The 16,925-nt window shown below is 49.9% G+C and overlaps 9 protein-coding genes across 9 annotated transcripts; 5 read left to right on the plus strand and 4 right to left on the minus strand.

Annotated features, from left to right (window-relative positions):
* Nucleotides 1–42: 42 nt before the first annotated feature.
* PV05_06171 (uncharacterized protein) lies at nt 43–966 on the minus strand (the record flags this gene model as incomplete). Its single annotated transcript, XM_013458888.1, has 2 exons — nt 43–682; nt 788–966. The coding sequence occupies 2 exons, from the start codon at nt 964–966 to the stop codon at nt 43–45; spliced, it is 819 nt and encodes a 272-aa protein (XP_013314342.1).
* A 498-nt stretch (nt 967–1,464) lies between these two features.
* Nucleotides 1,465–2,368, minus strand: PV05_06172 (uncharacterized protein; the record flags this gene model as incomplete). The annotated part of the gene is made up of 3 exons (XM_013458889.1): nt 1,465–1,935; nt 2,026–2,085; nt 2,171–2,368. 3 exons carry the CDS (start codon nt 2,366–2,368, stop codon nt 1,465–1,467), a joined length of 729 nt encoding a protein of 242 aa, XP_013314343.1.
* Nucleotides 2,369–2,887: 519 nt separating this feature from the next.
* On the minus strand, nt 2,888–4,553 carry PV05_06173 (uncharacterized protein; the record flags this gene model as incomplete). The annotated part of the gene is made up of 4 exons (XM_013458890.1): nt 2,888–3,171; nt 3,230–3,642; nt 3,751–4,199; nt 4,245–4,553. The coding sequence occupies 4 exons, from the start codon at nt 4,551–4,553 to the stop codon at nt 2,888–2,890; spliced, it is 1,455 nt and encodes a 484-aa protein (XP_013314344.1).
* A 729-nt stretch (nt 4,554–5,282) lies between these two features.
* On the minus strand, nt 5,283–7,191 carry PV05_06174 (uncharacterized protein; the record flags this gene model as incomplete). The annotated part of the gene is made up of 2 exons (XM_013458891.1): nt 5,283–6,784; nt 6,837–7,191. The coding sequence occupies 2 exons, from the start codon at nt 7,189–7,191 to the stop codon at nt 5,283–5,285; spliced, it is 1,857 nt and encodes a 618-aa protein (XP_013314345.1).
* A 653-nt stretch (nt 7,192–7,844) lies between these two features.
* Nucleotides 7,845–9,060, plus strand: PV05_06175 (uncharacterized protein; the record flags this gene model as incomplete). The annotated part of the gene is made up of 4 exons (XM_013458892.1): nt 7,845–7,892; nt 7,954–8,034; nt 8,087–8,384; nt 8,432–9,060. 4 exons carry the CDS (start codon nt 7,845–7,847, stop codon nt 9,058–9,060), a joined length of 1,056 nt encoding a protein of 351 aa, XP_013314346.1.
* Nucleotides 9,061–9,497: 437 nt separating this feature from the next.
* PV05_06176 (uncharacterized protein) lies at nt 9,498–11,469 on the plus strand (the record flags this gene model as incomplete). Its single annotated transcript, XM_013458893.1, has 5 exons — nt 9,498–9,852; nt 9,904–10,664; nt 10,744–11,011; nt 11,055–11,200; nt 11,260–11,469. The coding sequence occupies 5 exons, from the start codon at nt 9,498–9,500 to the stop codon at nt 11,467–11,469; spliced, it is 1,740 nt and encodes a 579-aa protein (XP_013314347.1).
* A 989-nt stretch (nt 11,470–12,458) lies between these two features.
* On the plus strand, nt 12,459–13,964 carry PV05_06177 (uncharacterized protein; the record flags this gene model as incomplete). The annotated part of the gene is made up of 2 exons (XM_013458894.1): nt 12,459–12,929; nt 12,993–13,964. 2 exons carry the CDS (start codon nt 12,459–12,461, stop codon nt 13,962–13,964), a joined length of 1,443 nt encoding a protein of 480 aa, XP_013314348.1.
* Nucleotides 13,965–14,345: 381 nt separating this feature from the next.
* Nucleotides 14,346–15,086, plus strand: PV05_06178 (uncharacterized protein; the record flags this gene model as incomplete). Its single annotated transcript, XM_013458895.1, has 1 exon — nt 14,346–15,086. One exon carries the CDS (start codon nt 14,346–14,348, stop codon nt 15,084–15,086), a length of 741 nt encoding a protein of 246 aa, XP_013314349.1.
* A 417-nt stretch (nt 15,087–15,503) lies between these two features.
* PV05_06179 (uncharacterized protein) lies at nt 15,504–16,271 on the plus strand (the record flags this gene model as incomplete). The annotated part of the gene is made up of 1 exon (XM_013458896.1): nt 15,504–16,271. The coding sequence occupies one exon, from the start codon at nt 15,504–15,506 to the stop codon at nt 16,269–16,271; it is 768 nt and encodes a 255-aa protein (XP_013314350.1).
* Nucleotides 16,272–16,925: the final 654 nt, after the last annotated feature.

A 16,925-nucleotide genomic window follows, 5' to 3' on the forward strand; every position in this document is an offset into this window, starting at 1 on the left:
CCCGTGATCGAAGGAATACCGTGACATGGCATGATACCATCCTCACAGTCGAGCGGTTGCCTTCTGACCTCCTCCCGCCCGATCGCCCGCATTGGCCTGAGCCCTTGCAAGGCTACCCACCACGCCTACGGTCTCTTCGACGGTTTGCGATGCCAGAAGAGGTAAGCCCGCCTTTCTCATCAAGGCTTTTACCTCTAGCATGCTGAACGCATTGAGTTTTGTCGACAGACTAGTATCGACCACCGCAAGTACTTTCTCGAGAAATTTGTCGACGTTTTTTCCGGTGTCAAAGACCTCGTTGATGAAACCACATCGAACCAAATCGTCACACTGGATGCGTTTCGACATGATCAGTGCCTCGGCCGCTATTTTGAAGCCCATGCGTCGACTAAATAAGGCCGTTGAGCCACCTTCGGCGGTGATACCGAGATAGGTGAAAGGACATAACAGGTAGACGTGAGGCATGGCATAAATAAAGTCCGAGTATGCAACCAGGGCTGCTGAAAGGCCCACACACGGGCCATTTAGGGCAGTAATCAGCAGCTTAGGGTGCGTGTAGAAAGCTTCAGTGACTTCAATGATGTGTGCAAGGCCTCGCAATTGCGTTTCACGCACAGGAGCAGGCTCTGTTGAACTTGCTTGGTCCCGTGCAGCTGATGGGCGACGCTGAATTTCCGCGCCTCTGAGAATTTGCGTCAATAAATGGCACCGTTGGGGTATCGCGCAGTGCGGCAAAGGGATATGAGTCCACGGAAAGATGGGAAGTTCAGTTTGCTTCGGTACTCACGAGGAAAAGAAACGTCCTCTACCAGTTAGGACCGTGATTACGACCTCTGGATTGCTGGCCACGTCGCGCATGCACTTTGCTAGGAGAAAGTAACCTGATGATGAGAGCGCATTGAGCTTCTCTGGGATATTTAGCGTTATGATGGCGATTCGTCCTCGATATTCAACGGTGACAGGCATCTTGAGTCAACAGATGGTGGTGGAAGGGCCACCTAGGCAGTCTTGATGGTGCTACGGCGCAGGCTTGGAGAGCGCATGGCGAGTCTGGGAATACAGGTCTTCGGAGTTCCTATGTATCACATTCCACAATCATCGAACAGGGAGATAAGACAAGGAGTAAGGGCCTCGGTCGGCAAAGAGAAATGGCCCTTCGGCAAGGCAGTCTGCATTTGCCGGGGGTGTTTGCGCTACTGATCACGCAGAGCTCATGCATGGACTATGCGAACCGAGCCAGAACCCCCTGTCTCTACTACCTTATGGCAGGTGAGTCAACTTCCTTGGCCGGTAAATTCGTAATTACATGTACTCCGCTACGAGATCGACATCTGCAGCGTATCGACAGTAGTTCACAAGAATTTTTCAGCAACACAATCAATCATGTAAGCTCTTGTTTCCACATAAGATATTATCTCAAAGCCCATAGATACCCACTGATCTAATGACGCATCTGCGAGCAGCCTACAGCTTGCTTCTAGCAGGCTGTGTCTTGGTCTTGCGTGGATTATGTACGTACGATACCTTCTGGAGACTGTCAATGGCTTCCCGGACCAGATCTCCTCTAAGCAGTCCATATACATCGGCCTTGGCCTTAGTTTTGAACCTGTTTGCGTACACTAGAGCAACGTCCAGCATTTTGTCTGGCGGAGCAATGGCGTGCACTACACCATCCTCTAAAGCCTCCTTGCCCGTGTACTTGCGTCCTTCAAGCAGGACCTTTTGTGCAACCATTGGCCTCAATTTTGCCTTTGGAAGGGCACCGATACCTGGAAAATGCAAGCCAAAGTCGACCGCTACCATGCAGAAGAAGCCTCTCTCACTGTTCATGATTCTGTAGTCGAAAGCCAAGGAGAAAGGGCAACCTCCACCAAACGTATGGCCCGTAATCAACGCGATCGTTGGGAAGGGAAAATCAAGAACGGCGTGCAGCATCTAGGAGCAGACCTTCGATTAGCACATCTTTGGTTGTTGGGATCGGCTTGGCTCGACACCTGCTTTTGCACTGGTTTCGAGCTCACATACCGGATAGAATGCATCTGCTGAGACATTGGGATCTTCAGCAGCTTCTTCAAGGTCGATGCCCTTCGCATCGCGTAAGTTAGTCCAAAAAATTCCCCGGGCTTACCCTTTTGATCAGACGAACGGCTGATCAAGGGTTATAACTTACATTGGTGAAGAACTTTGCATTGTTACCCTGCACAATCACTGCACCCTCTGAACCAGTGCCTAGCGTTTCTCGGATGTGGTCCAGAGCCGCAATGATCTCTCGACAAATTAACCCGTTCAGGCGGTTGTCTTCGCCATTCCGCAGAGTAATAATGAAGATCGAACCTCGTTGCTCCAACGACAAGTACTTGAGATTCATGTTGTGGTTACAAGGGCATCTGGAAGGCTGCTCGAGGCACATGTTAATGACATGACACATATGGTGATTACGCCTAAAGGTGGACGTGTAAAAGCCGAGGGTCCGGCTCTCCGGTCCGGCATAGACGAGGACCGGGTCACCTTAATATCGAGAGAATAGGTGTGGGACGTTAATCAACTCGGTCCCAGAAGAAAGGTCCCGAGTCTGACTCTAGTAAGCCCCTGTTCTGTAGTTAGACTATCTCTGTGGATCCACATCATCTCCTATATTGCTCCGCAACTCATGACTAAGACTGGCCATAGGAGGCATTCCTTTATCCTCATCACGCTTTCCAGGAGGGTATGAAAAGCTAAGAGCAAAGCTCCAGTGAATGAGAGCTATAGTATCTAAAAAGTGTGGTTTGCATTTAAGCCAAGTAACGTTGTCACGACATTGCTTCTAATTGAGAGCAATGGCCTGCAGTTGAGCTCTTCGAGGTGCTTGTTACAGCGAAAGAAGGGTTAATGGCTCGGAAATTTTCTACTTTGGAACAAATATCACTTTGATATTGCAGAACCCTTTGAGTCCCTCAATGCCCAGCTCTGCACCGTACCCACTTTCCCTTATCCCAGCAAATGGTACACGAGGATCAAGTGCTGCGTGCTCGTTGATCCAAGTAGTCCCAGTTTGTAGCCTCCGGGCAATCCTTGTCGCTGTGGCGATATCCTTGGACCAGATAGAGCCCCCGAGCCCGGTTTTGGTATTGTTGGCCCGGGAGATGACCTCGTCTTCGGTTTTCCACGAAAGCAAAGGCACAATCGGTGCTTGCCAATGTTAGCTTTGGGAACACGATTGGTGGATCAAGTCTACGAGCCTACTTACCAAAAGGCTCTTCTGTCACCAGCTCAGATGTGTCCGGGGGTCGGTCCACGATTGTTGGCGACACGTACAGACCAGATCCAGCGGGCGTTGGGGTGTCTCCTAATACAACCTTCAGATTCTGAAGCTCGACATCCGAGAGGAATTTCTGTGCTATCTGAAATTGCTGTTTGTTTTGAAGAGGGCCGAGAAAAACGCCATCCTCAAAACCATCCCCTATCTTCAAAGACTTTGCGTATTCGGCGAAGGCAGCGAGGAATTTGTCGTAAATGCTTTCTTGAACATAGATTCTCTTCACACCAATGCAAACCTGGCCAGAGTTTACGAATGACATGGTAGCCACCTGAATGGACCTAGTTAGTCTTGCGACAAGGACAAGATTTCGCGAGCAAAAAGTAGCAGATGATCGTCCTTGCCTTTTTGGCAGTCTCCGCGATATCGACATCATCGCAGATAATGCAAGCATCATTTCCGCCACTTTGTCGGTCAGTGACTCTGAAGCATCATCATACTCCGAGACTCACAGTTCCAGGGTTACGCGTTTCAACGTCCGACTTGCGCTCTGCATAACCATCTTTCCTGTAGCAATCGACCCTGTGAAACTGATTTTGTCGATATCAGGATGGGCAGTCAGGCGAGGACCGACCTCGTCATCGCCATTGAGGACTTGAAACACTCCAGGCGGGAAGAACTGTTGAGCGAGTTCCCCTAGCTTCAAACAACAGTATGGGGTGAACGGTGACGGTTTAAGAATGACGGTGTTTCCTGTTACCAGGGCAGATGCCAGCTTCTGGGCACTGAGGGAGACTGGGAAATTCCATGGCACAATTAGAGCACAGACTCCGAGAGGTACATAGGACAAAAGAGCTTTGCGACGATCATCTTCGTTTGCAACCACCTCAGACAACTCCATGCTGGCCAATTCCCGTGCTCGGAACACGCCCGTCTTGATCTCTCCCTGAGCCTGTGAAAACTATACTGGTTAGCACAGTCCGCGATTGAGAATCACAACCCTTACTGGCTTTCCTTGCTCGAGGGTCAACAAACAAGCAAATTGATCAGCGTATGCCTCCAAGGCATCGATGAATTGATTTATCAGCCCTTTCCTTCTCTCGACCGCAAATTCAGACCATTCCTTGAAGGCAGCTCTGGCACCACTGACTGCATCCTCCACATCCTGGGAGGATGCTATTGGGACATCCGGGAGCAGTTCCAAGTTCGATGGATTGATGCCATTGTGTTTTCGTAAGCCGGACCGCCTTTCGCCGTTGATTATATTCAAGAAGCCCCCTTCAGTGTTAAATTGTGTCTTTTTGATGAAACCCATGGCTGTGGCGCGCGAGTGAGGTACTTTCACCCGTGACTCTTAAAGCTTGTGTCCTGGGTCTACAAGTCGTTGGAACAATCCGTACTCATATCATCTTGTAGTTATTATGTCGAGACTGACTGGAATTGACTACCAATCGCCTAAGGCGGTATTTAAATCTCCATTACTCCGTACCTATGAAGAATACCGAGGGTACACCAAGCTCGCTGACGAACAAGTTGCAAGATGATGCTCTGACGGCCCTCGGCACAACACCGCAATGCCATATTTGCCGATACTGGAGACGAGACGCACCTATGAAGTAGAAGTGGTGCAGCTTCTCATACGAGAGACTATTTGCACAGCCCTCTGTGTTGGCTATGACGGGGCAATATGGCACAATTACCTTCCTTGATTGTTAGCGTCAGGCTGTAGCAGGTTTTGCTACCCTTTCGAAGGCCATTATGTGCCGTCATCCTGTCATGCGTTGGGGGCGGAAATGCAAGGACAAGTGCGCACCGTAATGGCAACATAACAACACTGTCAGAATTGAATTGATTGAGAAGTCTGTCCCCTCTTACCCGTGGCAAGGCAAGAGAGATATGTAAATGCGCGCCTCAGTTGCAAACAAACGGTACATCGTGGGGAGACGGAGTAAGGAACGTAAAGAGAAAGGAGAGCTAGAGAGGCCCTCGGCGACGCCGTCGTCGAGGCCTAGAGTGTAGCCTCGAGGCATGGTTTCATACATCCTTACTCTGGAGCAGCCATTTTCCTTCGCAAATCATCGCTCTCCTTCTCGCCGCCTTCGAGTGAACCAAGGTACCATGTGAGATCACTACCATCCTTCTCACATACATGCATTCCCTGCCCAAGGAAAGAGAATGGGTTCTGAGGATTCTGGTATTCGATGTCATAATCTTCAGGCCTGGGGCTTTCGAGGAGCTTAATGAAGCTCAGTCGTGATCCCGGGTAGAGTGCAGGTTGACCATCCACAGTCCCACCTTTGAACCAAGACGAGCAAGGGCCATTCCAGGCAGTACGTTTGAGAAACGCATTTGCATATTGAAGAAATTGTTTCGTCTTGGTCTCATTGGGTCTGATGGACACAATGTTCTCCGTCTGGATTTTTTCAACGAGCTTCAGCGTATAGCTGCAGAAAGAGTCGATGAGAGGGAAAAAGGACCCATGTGCTACTGGGAAGTATGCACCCCCGGAGACAAAGTAGTTTGGCACACCGGCAAAGCCAACACTAAGATAAGACGGTGGATGCTGTTCTCGGCTCCATTTCTGGCGCATGTCCACGCCGTTTACCAGAAGAGGAACCCGGGGTTTGAAAGAGGTGTCAAACCCGGTGGCACAGATAATGACATCCACCTCTTGCTCATTGCCCTCAGGGTCGATAAACCCTCTTTCGGTGACATTCCTCAAGCTCTCCGTGAAAACTGTTGTTTTTGAGCCACATAGACTTTCGAGATACCCATAACCTGGAGTAGGCCTCCTGCACCCGACGAAAAAGTCAGTAGGAACGATCTTGTCGACAAGCTCAGGTTTCGTCTTGAGTTTGGATCTCATGTGCTCGTTGCAAAGGTCGAAGACATTTTGTTGGACTCCCGTGCCGTTGACAATAAATTCAAAGCGCTTGTTGAACGGTTCCTCAACCATCTTTCGGTAAGCCAGATATTCGTCGTGACTAGCATCCTCGAATATTTTCTGTTGATCTTCCGTGTACGAATAATTACCCCCATCTGTCCGGACGAAAGACTGGCTGAAATTTCCCGTTATCCAGACCTTGCTCCGGATCCACGTATATATTTTGTCAACGTCTTCGTAGATACTGGGTAATATCTGCACGGCACTACTGCCCGCGCCAACGATGGCAACACGCTTCCCTTTCAGATTAACCTCAGGGTCCCATGCAGCGGAATGGAGCAAGGGGCCTCGGAATGTCTGTAGGCCAGGGATAGCAGGCCACTTCCAATTGTTCAGGACTCCGGTGCAGTTAACAATCACATCAGCATGATCCTCGAATTCGAGATCGCGTTCAAGGTCTTTAACACTGACAGTCCAGCAGCCCCTGTTGTCACTCCAAGAGAGCGATTCGATCTGGTGTCGCAGCTTGACGTACTTGGCGACAAAGCTATTCTCCTGTTCAACCGTCTTCAGATAGTTCCAGATCTCCTCTGATTGAGACCAATAGTGAGACCAGCGTGCGGGTCTCCACGGGAACTGGTACACAACAGAGGGTATGTCGCCTTTACTGGCCGGTTAGTCACGTATTAGACGATGAAATGCTCGTTGACCTACAAGCACAACCAGGATAACGGTTCTCCAACCAAGTACCTCCAATATCGGCATTCTTTTCGTAGCATACAATATCCAAGTTTTCCCCCTGCTCCTCGGCTTTCTTAAAGAAGTTCAGTCCTGAGACGCCAGCTCCAATGACTATTACTTTTAGATTGCGTTTGGTGCCGAATAAATGGTTTGTGACAAGAACAACTTCAGTGAACGGGTCCCCCATCTGTTTCGTTTCATTCTTCTCTTGGAGCTCTTCCAAGGATAGGGACACCACCTGGACATTATCCGCGGCCTTTAGGGAAAAGGCCTGCGAAGTCACAGGTGGTGTGTCAACTAAAGCACTGGAGTATTGTTCGTCTGTCATTTGGTGCGAATTGTGATGTTGTCTCTGTCCTACTCCTCCAAATGCATACGATCGCAATTTCAATACGCATAGACCTTTACCAGAGCCGGGATTCCGATCAACTCGACTATGGGATTTTGATTAAGCCGAGGTCTGAATCCCGGGCGCATAGACTTGTAGTGCATCTCTATCACTTGTCCTGCATCTCTATCTTGCCTTCTTCTATGACCGTGTTAGATTGAGCCTCGGGCTTTCGCGTCAATAGCTGGTAGGCCGGCGGCAATAGGTTGGAGGCACTGCAATTTGGATTCTCACACAATCAAGCCGGAGATCATCCCTCGGCATGAATTACTCGAGTTGAGCACGAGGGAAGAAGGTGGAAATGTATCGTGTGATGACCAGCAACAGACGACAGAAGGTTGGCGCTGGGAGGCACTGCCGGATTGCCACAGATACTGTCGTCACGCACAAGCATCACGTAAGTTAGATCCCATCCGGCCTTCGTTCGATGAGTGTCGGCAGTGGACCAAATCTACATAGAAAACGCGAGCTTCTTGAATTGGCTCACTCCTCGGGGAGGACATCTTCGCATATCCTTGCACCATACCTTGACACGCTCTCATGTTCCTTGGAGGAAACAACACTACTTCTCCAATACACTCTAGACTCCAGCCATGGCAGAAAAGACGATGCGTGCCGTCGTTCTCAAAGGACCTAAAAAGGTGGGTTCGTGGCGCTATTTGTTGGTATCGGTTTCAGAGTCTCACAGAAGGTTCGATGTAGGTCGTGGTCGAGGACCGCCCAGCTCCCACGCTACAAGATGAAACCGATATTATTGTTAAAGTCACATCTTCGGGTCTTTGCGTACGTAAAGCCATCCAGACATGCGAGCCAAAGCAGCTTACAGTGACTTCAGGGTTCTGATCTCCATTGGTATCGAGGCAGCCTCGAAACGCCAGCCGAGTTCGTAATTGGCCATGAAGTTGTCGGTACAGTATTAGAGAAAGGTCCAGGGGTCAAGACCTTGCACCTCGGAGATAAAGTCGTGATTCCTTTTAGTACAGCATGCTCATCGTGCTACTATTGCAAATTGGGGAAATCCGGCCGCTGTACAGAAGGCTTGATGCTGGGACTGCCCGGTCAGCTTGAAGGTGGTCAAGCGGAATACGTGAGGGTTCCCCTGGCAGATACAACTGCAGTCCGGGCACCAGACAGTGGGTTCGCACACATACATATGAGAACTTCGTACTGACTCTCGCAGCAATTCCTGAACAGATGCTCGTCCTGATGGCCGATATAATGCCCACAGGCTATTTCGCCGCCTCAAGGTTCCTGAAAGACCTACCAGCAAATCGGCGGGACGAAATGACCGCCGTCGTTATTGGCTGTGGTCCAGTCGGGATATGTGCGATTGCGACGGCCTTAACTCTGGTTAAAAAGGTCTTTTCGATAGATTCGGTGCCGGATCGCCTTGCAGAAGCCGAGAAGATCGGTGCAATTCCACTCCATTTGGACGAGGAACCCGTAAAGAAGATCAAAGCTGCCACAGATGGACGAGGTGCTGATGCGGTCATGGAAGTCGTTGGTCAAACCGACGCTTTTATGCTTGCACTCGACTTGGTCAGGCCCTATGGTTCGATCAGTTCTGTTGGAGTGCACACCAAAACCATACCCATCAGCGGTTTGACCTTGTACGCGAAAGCGGCGACGATGGGTTTTGGCAGATGTCCTGTCCGGAGCGTTTTTGAGGATGCACTGAAGGTTCTCACCAAGCAACAAGATAAACTTGCATTCCTATGTTCAAAGACAGCGCCGCTCGAAGATGCTCCGCAAGCTTACGAGGACTTTGAAGCTCGGAAGGTCCATAAGATCGTGTTTGACCTGACTTAAGTGAAGGGCTCGACATCATTGTCCACATCACTTGAAGAAAGATAGAAGTACACGCTTGTGAAGGTGGTATCATGTAGCAACCTGGAGGTTCATCATATTTTGTTGAGTCAGCTGGGAGTTCACATCTAGATTTGCATATCTGGCTGCTACATTGAAATCCTTCATCAACAAATTCAGAGATTCGTATTGGACAGTTTCTGGACTCATTAGACACACATGAGTCTTCGCTTGGAGGTGGACTCAGATAACAGCTCAGGTCCTTTGTGTGCTTGCTCTCGGCATTTTCGGGTACAGTACGAGAAAAAAGACCCTCGGTCTCAGGAATTGGGTTTTGCCCGGCCGTGCATGTGGAAGACTGCATATACAACATTCAAAAATCATGAACACGAAAGTCCTCAAGCGGTTTCGCTGTGATAGGTGACTCGAGGTCCGTCAAAATGACGGGTGAAAAGCTGAATCCCGCGACCTTTGATCGTACTGATTTGACGGATCGGCATGAAGGCCCCCTGGTCCTGCCGCACGACGTCCTCTTCCACCGACTACATTTCCTTGCCTTGAATAGCAAGACGTCCGCCGTGAAAGACGCCTTCCGCGAGTTGGATATGGACTACCAACAACTGCTGACTGACGTGATCGCCGCTCGAAATCGGATCCGCTCCACGATTGCGCCAAAGACGCTTCAATCGATATACGACAAGCGGGAGACTTCTTTCATTGTGATCGCACATGGCTATGAGTTCGTCGTGGCATTCCTTGCCGTCCTAGCATTGGGTGGCATTGCAGTACCCACAAGTATATCTCAATGATTGATCTCTTGCGAGTCAGCCGCTAATAAATGTCCAGGTATTCATATCACAAAGGAAGAGCTCAATCATATGTTGCGGACGTCAAGAGCCTCGGCGACCATCTGTTCATCAAATTGTTTGGACCAGGCAAGGTCCGCTTTGCCTGCTAAGGCCATGGAAGAGGAATATGTTTTGGTATCTATGAATGGCTTGATTAGGCACACGTCGATCGATCCACGTAAAGTGACATTTTCATCAGGGAAAACGCCAGATGCGAACAAGCCTGGGCTGATTATCTTTACATCTGGTTCCACAGGTCCCCCAAAGGGAGCTGCACTGCGACGGTATAATTTATTTGTGCTTTCAATCCTGCACTGCTGGAGTAAGAACATCCAGCCAGGTTATGTGGCATTAAACATGCTTCCTACGCATCATGCCACCGGATTGCTTGTCAATACCCTTCCGGTCCTGGTTGGTGGAGGCTGTGTCGAGTTCACCCACCCCAAGTTCGACGCTGCCAGGATCTGGGACAGAATTCGGCTCGGAGGCATTAATATGCTTTCAGCAGTCCCAACAATCTACGTTCGTCTCCTGCAGCATTGGGAGACGGTGTTACAGAAACTCGAACCCGAGATGAGAGAGTCATATCAGGCTGCGATTTCGAGTATCGAGCAGTTCCACTGTGGTTCCGCGGCTCTACAAGTGCATATCTCTGAGAAGTGGACCAAACTGTGCAGAGGTCGGCAGATTGCTGAGAGATATGGCGGCACAGAGTTTGGAAATCCATTTGCACATGAATCTACAAGTTCAGTGATCACAGTAAGTCTTGCTTGTTCTCTCGAACCAAGGCTATTTTGGATACTGCACCTGTTAGAAAAGGCTGATCTCCGCTCCTTAGGGCTCCGTAGGAGCACAAAACCCGGGCATCGAATCCTTCCTCAAGCACGGAGACGAGGGAGAGGTTTTTGTGAGATCTCCGTTTTTGTTCTGCAAGTCGGTTGTTCCATGGAGCTTGGATGACAATAGCGATGCTAATCTACAAAGATATGTGTATGATATCGAAGCTACAGAAAATGCACTTACAAAGGATGGCTTCTTCAAAACTGGCGATGTTGCCGAGAAGCACGGTCAGAATTACTATATTAAAGGCAGAAAATCTATCGACAGTGAGTTGGATCGCCTCGGTCGGTGAGCTTGACTGATGTACAGTTCTCAAATCTGGAGGTTACAAGATATCAGCACTTGACGTCGAACGGCAGATTCTGGAGCATCCAAAGATTGCAGAGGCGATTGTCGTGGGAGTGAATGACGCCGAGTACGGCCAACGCATTGCTGCAGCGGTTGTGCTAAATGAGGTAGACACCTGGCCGAATCCCTGATCGAATGCATGAAGTGCTGGCTAACATACACGCAGGGAGTAGAACCTCTTACCTTGATTGAATTGCGTTCGGATTTGAGAGGCAAGCTTTCTACATATAAATTGCCAACACTACTGCGGGTAGTGCCACAGTTACAAAAAACGGCAAGTATGAAAGTTCCAAAGCTGCTAGTGAAGAAAGAGTTGTTTGGAAATATGGATTGTCCCGAGATCCAGAAGTGGACGCCGACCCGTTCGAAGCTTTGATGAGCATTTCATGAGAGCCCGTACGGCAATGGACCAGGAGGCCAAATCCACGCAGGGGACGAAAATGATTTGAGATAGCTCTTTGGCTCGCCCAGAAATACCTGACAGAGGCTATCGATGAACTTGAAATAGTCATTCCGGGAACCTGTGAAGACTTCTAGGACTCCTTTTTCTGCCAGGACTCACCACTACTTAGGTATCGGCCATACAAAATGGATATCTTTGGTGGAAATTAGTGCTGATTACTTCCGCAAACCCCACAGCGCCTGAGGGCCAGACTTCTGCGTTGAGACTATCTTGGAGCTTGTTTTTTTCTCTCCAGTCCCAAGAGGCTGGCCCTCTAGCCCGTGGCTTCATCAAGTGTTTACTATCAACAAGAGGTGCGCTCAGCTGCCAGACTGTCAGTCCAATGGGAAGGGGAGAGGGCTGGGAAAGCGGCAACCGATCCTGTTCACAGTCCACAGCGGAAGGTCGAGCAGTCTCGCATCACATCGGGCTTAGGTCTAGATAGGAAAGATGTAGTAGTTGAAAAGCGGCCGCATTTGGAAGACAATAGTACGAACCCATATTGCGAATGGTCTAGATAGTACCTCAGCCTTAAAACCCACCCTCATCCTGAGGGCTTGCTACCAATCCAGTTACTTTGTCCTCGAACTCAGTTGGCGAGTCCTTCTTCTCGACCAATTGCTCCCCTGACCGAACCGTGCCAATATAACCCCTCGGTCGTATGTGGATCCCGATCTCTCCTGTGCATAGGCCCGAGGCATTAGATGTGGGTCGACACAAGACCTGTCTGATGAACTTCACAATCCCCCACATACCCCGGGATTAAGCGTACTTGCTCCAGGTTTATATAGTGCTTGGACCCACGGCGTCTAGTATTCACTCTTGGGTGCAAGCAATCAACATCCTCTTCCCACGATTCTGTCTGATTCCTTCCCTCTCAGCTCGTTTTCCTGACTGTACACGCAAATTCTCACACCCCGGCAATGGCGGCACGAGTGAACGCAGGCGCTGTGTCCATGAAGAAAGATTTCGACGATGAAAAGCCAACAGCTGTTGTTGACGAGAGCGTTCAGGGAACTCTCGAACACCCCGCCGTCAATGAGAAGAAACTGCTTCGTCGCATTGATCTCCATATCGTTACCTGGCTCTCCGTTCTGTACGCTTTGTCCTTGCTCGACAGGACCAATATTGGTTCCGCCAAAGTCGCCGGCATGCAGACAGACCTCGAGCTGACCGGAAATCGATACTCGGTGGTGTCCTTGCTCATATTCCCGACTTACATTTTGCTCGAGGTGCCCTCCAACATGTTCATTAGGAGGGTGAGCGTGAAGAAATATACCGCGTTCCTGATCCTGTGCTGGGGTACCACCGCGATGTGTTCGGGCTTTGTCAATAACTGGAGACAACTAATTGCCGTCAGAGTGCTGCTTGGCGCTTTCGAGGGTGCTTTTCAGGTGAGTTCAGCAAGCAAATTCCCCCTGGTCCGCGAACGAATCTATGGTCTGACTCTATTCTAGCCAACCTGCTCGTACATCATTTCCTCTTGGTACAAGCGGTACGAAACACACCAGCGAATAGCCATTTGGTACATGAGTGGCGCATTCCTCAATGGGTTCCAAGGGATCCTTTCGTACGCTCTTAGTCTTATGGAAGGCGTCGGCGGCCTTCGCGGATGGCGTTGGATTTTTATCGTCCCAGGTTTCATCACTGCTGCGATGGCCGTGCCCATCTATTTTTTCATCAGTGAATTTCCGGAGAGAGCGAAATGGTTGGCACCACATGAGCTGCGCCAAATCCAAGAACGTCTCCACGCCGACCGTGGTGAGGTCGAAGAGAAGATGGACATGCATCGACTCCGCGCTGCCCTGGCCGACTGGAAATGCTGGGCTCTGGCGTTCTTGCTGTTTTGGTCGACTGCCGGCTCGTACTCTCTATCCTTTTTCCTGCCATCTATCCTCAAAGGGTTCGGATTCAGCACAGCTCTCAGCCAGATTTTGGTGACGCCTCCAATGATCCTCTCGGTATTTTGCTCCTTGGCGACTGCGCTCTGGGCAGATCACGTCCACCTCCGATCACCATTCATTTTAGGCCATATGCTTTTGGTCATTATCGGCATCGTACTCATTGGCTGGGCCCAAAACCTAGGCCCCAGACTTGTGGGAGTCTTCCTGATGACAATTGGGAACAACTGTACCATCCCTTCTGTTATCGCCTTCTTGGTGAATAACCTCCCATCCTCCAGCAAGCGCCAGATTGCTCTACCGCTGCAGGGCGGGTTCGCTGGGGTGGGAGGTATTGCGGGTGCACTCATTTTCCGAACTCAGGATGCCCCAAAATATCTCTTTGGGCTGTATATGTCCATTGGGTTTGCCTGCTGCTGTATCTTGATGATCTCCTCATTAGTCGCCTACTTTCACCGTGAGAATTTGAAGGCCGACAGAGGAGAGAAATTTCTCGAGGGCATCGAAGGCTTCCGCTACACACTATAGGGCAATATTTATATTGCGGGTAATGGACAGCTCGTGGTTCAGCGAGTCAACTCATAGGTGTAGCTGCTTTAAACAGGGCCCTGGGCGAGGATTGGCCAAAGAAACCGCTTGTAGGTGCTTGGTAAAATCGGGGTTCTCAGTGGGTGTGAAGAAGTCTGGACGACGAAGAAGATTTGGAGTCCCATTGACTCGTCCTGCACTCCGTATTGGAGACCTTCGATAACGTCATCAAAATAGTCAAGAGACAAAGCACGATGAGATGCGAGGTGACTTACCATTGTCCCCTTTCATAGGCTACAACAACAAATGCCTCGGATACCTTCTCGAACCACATTACGATCGATCTCGATTCTGTCTGGAGTATTCGCTGGCATTAGGAAGATGGATTCAGGGACTTTGCCAATACGAAGTTATGTACCAGCAAATCCAGACGGACCGTTTCCTTATTCAGCAGAAGATCTCACACCATTGGATGCAGGAGACGACTCTGGATTTTACGCTGCTCCTCGGTTTGTGACACATATTGACGACAATGCGATCAACACTCTTCGAAGATATTATGATCAGGTCTTGCCGCGAAAGGGACGAATTCTCGATTTCTGTAGCAGCTGGATTTCACACTACCCCAACGAAGTCGCCCAGGCGGCATCATCTGGACAAGTGGAGGTGGTCGGTACGGGCATGAATGAGAAAGAATTGAACAAGAACCCAATCCTGAAGCACTGGTCTGTACAGAATTTGAATGAAGATCCCGCAGTTCGGTTGCCATTTTCGGTGGAAGGCAAACTCGATGCCTCGACATGTGTAGTGTCCATCGACTATCTGACAAAGCCTGTGGACGTGCTTCAAAGCATTCGGAGGCAGACAAACGAAGGAGGCAAGGTCCATCTGATCATCTCAAATCGATGTTTTCCCACCAAAGTCGTCGGTCGGTGGCTGAAGGTGGATGAGGACGAGAGGCTGAATATGGTGGGCGACTATCTGTGGTGGAGCGGCTGGAGGAAGATTGAAATACAGACTTTGGTAGAGGGATCTCTCATGCGCGATCCTCTCTGGGTGGTCAGAGGAGAGAATGAAGAGGCTCACCAGGCCAACAATCACAAGGCTGAACCACAAGGCTGAAGGAGGAAAGAAGATGCGGGCGTTCATTGGCTGGAGGAGCCTCTTGCCGTCCGGGAGAACATCGGCTATGATCGGAAAGGCTGTGGGGGCCTCAACCAATTAAAGTTATTGCTGCCTAGTGCTTAATCATCATCACCCAATTAAGCGTCACGAAGTCGCGTCCTCGATTCACTGCATGACTGCCTCACTTCCTGCTCGCGCCTGAGTTTCCTCTCTAAGGTCCTCCAAACAAACCCGATCGATCTCGCCTTTTTTTATATATCTTCGTCTTTCAACAACTCTTCCCACTTCTCCGTCCCATCATGCTCTCCGCCCTCCTACTATTGTACTCATCTATTCCTTCGGCAAGAATGAAACTTTAGACCACCTCATATTATGGCGCAGCCGAGCCACGGGTCCGATTTTTTGTATAATATCATGTCCTCCGACCTTATCGTTACCATCCCCGTAATTTCCTCCTTCGTTGCCATCCTCATCATTGATCAGACAACTGGGAAACATACGTGGCGTCTCGAAGATATTGAGAACTCCCCCCGTCCCTTTTCGTCTCTTGCTCCCATCGTCTCCAAGCTCCACCTTCTCCCAACCTTCTACAAGGACATGGTCCCGCATGGTCCGTCGGCATCAGACACATTTCGTACTGCAAACCTCCTCTCCAAGGTCATCCCAGGCGACGTGGTACCACAAGTCATGGATTTGGCCGAGTTTTGGGTCGACATGCCACTGGCATCTACCACTCGTTGGTTGAAGGTCGATGAGAGCAAGGCAGGACAGATCTATCTTCTTGCTGAGCTTCCTTCAACACTTCCTCCCAAGGCCCTGCGCAGTCTGACTTTCAGAGTCACCTCGCGTGACCAGGGTTGGAGTGCTACCGCGTTCCACAACACCTACAAAGAGAGCTGGACATGGTTTGAGGTTGCCATCCTGCCCCCTGGAACGGACGAGAGTAAGGGCCCTTTTCCAGGCCGAAAGATCATCACGAACATCAACGCTGGTTTCGACTGGCACACTCATGACGTGACCTGGAAATACCATGATAAGAACAAGGAGATCAGAAAGATTGTCCGAAGTCTGGGACCAGGCTACAAGATTGCTATCTGTGCATGGGCCAGATTTCCTGCTTGGGTCAATAGAGTCCAATTCGCCAGAATCGACTGCCAGGTCAATGCTGTGCGAAAGGTGTGACCGTTGCATTGAGAATGAGAAGATCAGGCAACCCAGTGCTTTCAACAACCACAGAAGAAAGACCATGTCGGGAAGAGCAACGCAGACTCTGGGTCTGTATCAACTGTGGTGGAAGCTCTTCCTTGTTTGACAGACTCACTAACCTTGACCCAGGAGCCGCCTTCATAGGAGACCTGCAAACGAATATTCAAACCTTATCCGGCTGGGTCCTGTCTCTCTAAGAGCGACAGCAGAACCCGAACCACTGACGAACGAGACGAATGGAGGAAGATTGTGCTATCCGTGTTATCCAGCAGTATTCGTACCAAGGCGAATCCGTGAAGAAGGGCTGGAGCTTGTCGACATGTTCATGCGTTCGAAGATTAGGGAGCTGGAAGTCTCAATAACAGAGACTCGGAGTTAATGACGTTGTGGACAGTGGTAAGCAATGATGAGCAATGATGAGAGCTGAAATGGGTGTACTGTACATTCAAGGCTCATGGCACCCACATGGTGCGGTCCGTTGATAATTGAGTCAAAGGACAGAGCAATACAAAAGTTGGTCTCCTCTCAATCTTTTTCCATCAGCATCATCTCAATTCGTTTTCCCCTTCTAGACATCTGCTCTATGGCTTCCATCTGGCCATTTTGCTGTAGGTAATCTTGCTGTCCCAA

This window comes from Exophiala xenobiotica, assembly GCF_000835505.1.
Source record: "Exophiala xenobiotica strain CBS 118157 unplaced genomic scaffold supercont1.4, whole genome shotgun sequence".
Taxonomy (NCBI): Eukaryota; Fungi; Ascomycota; class Eurotiomycetes; order Chaetothyriales; family Herpotrichiellaceae; genus Exophiala; species Exophiala xenobiotica.